The sequence below is a fragment of the Neltuma alba genome, unplaced genomic scaffold (assembly GCF_004799145.2).
Source record: "Neltuma alba isolate B1F8T4 unplaced genomic scaffold, ASM479914v2 tig00010436_pilon, whole genome shotgun sequence".
Lineage (NCBI taxonomy): Eukaryota > Viridiplantae > Streptophyta > Magnoliopsida > Fabales > Fabaceae > Neltuma > Neltuma alba.
Window position 1 is genome coordinate 47,865 of NW_021635332.1, and position 2,689 is coordinate 50,553.

The 2,689-nt window shown below is 37.4% G+C and overlaps 1 protein-coding gene across 1 annotated transcript; it reads left to right on the plus strand.

The window, feature by feature from the left end:
• Positions 1–227: 227 nt before the first annotated feature.
• LOC114756558 (benzyl alcohol O-benzoyltransferase-like) lies at positions 228–2,108 on the plus strand. Its single transcript, XM_028945507.1, has 2 exons — positions 228–677; positions 1,179–2,108. The coding sequence occupies exons 1-2, from the start codon at positions 228–230 to the stop codon at positions 2,106–2,108; spliced, it is 1,380 nt and encodes a 459-aa protein (XP_028801340.1).
• The last annotated feature ends 581 nt before the right edge of the window (positions 2,109–2,689 follow it).

Genomic DNA, 2,689 nt, shown 5'->3' on the forward strand with positions numbered 1-2,689 from the left:
TTAACAGAGAAATTTGAAAGGTGAATAGAGAAAATATTTTTTATCATATTTATAAGCCACATTATTAAATTTTTAATATGAACATATTATTATACCCTTCATTTATTATTTATCGTTATTAAATATGACTCCATTATACTTATAAATTTGAGCTCCATCTAGAGGAAACCTAAAGCACTTGCAAGAAACCACGCACTCAATAGTTATTGTTCTTCTTCATCTTCTCCATGGCGCAACCATCTCCGTCTGATCTCATTTTCACAGTGAGAAGACAGAAGCCGGAGATTATATCGCCGGCAAAACCTACTCCTCATGAGATCAAGCCTTTGTCTGACTTAGATGACCAACATTTCTTACGCATGCAAATTTCACTCATACACTTTTATCGTCCTAAGCCTTCCATGGCAGGCAAGGAACCAGTCAAAGCCATCAGAGAAGCTTTGGCTCAGACACTTGTGTTTTACTATCCTTTTGCAGGAAGACTCAAGGAAGGTGGAGGTCGCAAGCTTATGGTGGATTGTAATGAAGAAGGTGTTATGTTCACTGAGGCTGATGCTGACGTCACGCTTCAGCAGTTCGGTGATGATCTTCACCCTCCATTTCCATGCCTTCAAGACCTCCTTCACTCTCCTCCTGGTTCTGATGAAATCCTTCACCGTCCAATCTTGCTTATTCAGGTTTTGTACACTATTCTCTAAATAGCTTGTAAATTGGGAGGGGGAAAAAAAAAAAAAGACACGCACACACTTCGGATTTGGGGAGTCAGCTGCCCCCCCTGTTGTCCCTTAAATTTTTCTTACATTCCTAATTTTTTCTTGTTTCTTTCTATCATTAGATTGGACATAAAATAAATGAAATTTTGATATCTAATAGGTAAAAAATGGTGTTGTTTTGATTTTTTTTTACCGGTTTTTGAAATAAAAAAATATTCCAAAATTGGTGTAGTTTCTTTCTAATATACATATAAATTCTTGAAAAAACTATGAAAAATTGAAAGCTGCATCCTGAGATATCAAAATTTCACTCATTTTATACAGAATCTGATAACAAAAAGAAATAAGAAAAAAATTTTGGAAACTAGGGAAAAAACTGATGGGTAGCAGAGCGGGCAAGTGACACCTAAATCCCACACACTTCTCACCTTCTATTGACCTTTCTCCATACTTCGCAAATTGCAGGTGACACGCCTCAAGTGTGGTGGTTTCATCTTTGGTATTCGCGTGACTCATTGTTTATGTGACGGACCTGGAATAGTCCAATTCCTGAATTCCCTTGCTGAATTTGCTAATGGCGCAACCGAACCTTCGATCCAACCAGTGTGGCACAGAGAACTTCTAAATGCGAGAGACCCACCACGTGTTAGTTGCACTCATCATGAGTACGATGAAGAAGTGATCGACACCAAAAATCCATCCACAAACACCATTCTTCGATCTTTCTTCTTCGGACCTACTGAGATCTCTTCCCTCGGTAGATTACTCCCCGACCACCTGCGTCAATCCTCCTCATTTGAGGTTGTCACAGCTTGCCTTTGGCTTTGTCGAACAAGAGCTTTACAACTAGATCCACAAAAAGATGTTCGCATGATGATCGTTGTCAATGCACGTTTTGGACATAACAAACTAGACCCTCCATTACCTAAAGGTTATTATGGCAATGCTACTATGTTTCCAGCTGCAATTTCAACTGCTGGTAAGCTTTGTGAGAGTCCGTTGGGGTATGCTTTGGAGTTAGTGAAGAAAGCAAAGGCTGAAGTGGATGAGGAGTATTTGCGCTCCACAATTGATCTGATAGCTACGAAACGACCAAGATTATGTGGAATATTAAGATCATGTATGGTATCAGATTTGAGCTATCTTGGATTCGGAGATGTTGATTTTGGGTGGGGCAAAGCAGTGTATGCTGGTATTGCAAAGAATCCACTTGAGACATTTCAAGGATTAACTGCTTACGTTGGATATAAAAATAGTAAAGGAGAGGCAGGTAGGGTCGTGCCTATTTGCTTACCACAGGAATGCATGGAGAGATTTGCTAAAGAGTTGGATTGCTTACTTAACGGTGTCCCGCAGGAGATCCAAGAATCAACAAGTGTGATTGCTGAACTCTAATATATGTAAATTATGTTTGGTATGGTGGGGTCAAATTGCATTGTAAAAGTGTTTAATTTGCAAGTGAAATTGTCAGTTTGGTGTTTGTGCTCTGTAGGTAATATATATTTATATATATAGAGTATATGTTATCAAGTTCATGCATACCATATATCCAGTTGATTCTGCTGTTCCAGGGCATCGATTCGCGCCTCTCTTTCAAACTGTTACCCCAATCCTCTGTTTGGTATGAGGAAAAAAGAGGGAAGAAAATGGGAGGAAAAATTTTAATGACCTTAATTTGAAAATTTTGAGAAGTGGAGTTTTAAAATTTTAATAAAGAGAAAGATGTAAGATAAAATAATAACAAAAAATAATTAAAAATTTTCAACCTCATTTTTAAAATTTTTTAAATTGAGTTTATTAAAATTTTTCCTCTACTCTCTTTCCTTCTTCTCCATTTTCTTTGTACGAAATGAACTCTTAAAGGTTACGCAACGGATATTTTGGTTTTTAACAGGGAGATCGCCAAAAAAAAAGAAAGGGTTGCTTTGCTATTTGATATTGACCCAAAAATTTCATAATGAGATTCCAAATCTGAT

What these genes read in the sequence shown, in the direction of transcription:
- LOC114756558 (XM_028945507.1), top strand. Translation starts at nt 228, where the DNA reads ATGGCGCAACCATCTCCGTCTGATCTCATTTTCACAGTGAGAAGACAG. An exon ending in GTCCAATCTTGCTTATTCAG is followed by an intron (nt 678 to 1,178) that starts GTTTTGTACACT and finishes CGCAAATTGCAG; the next exon opens with GTGACACGCCTCAAGTGTGG.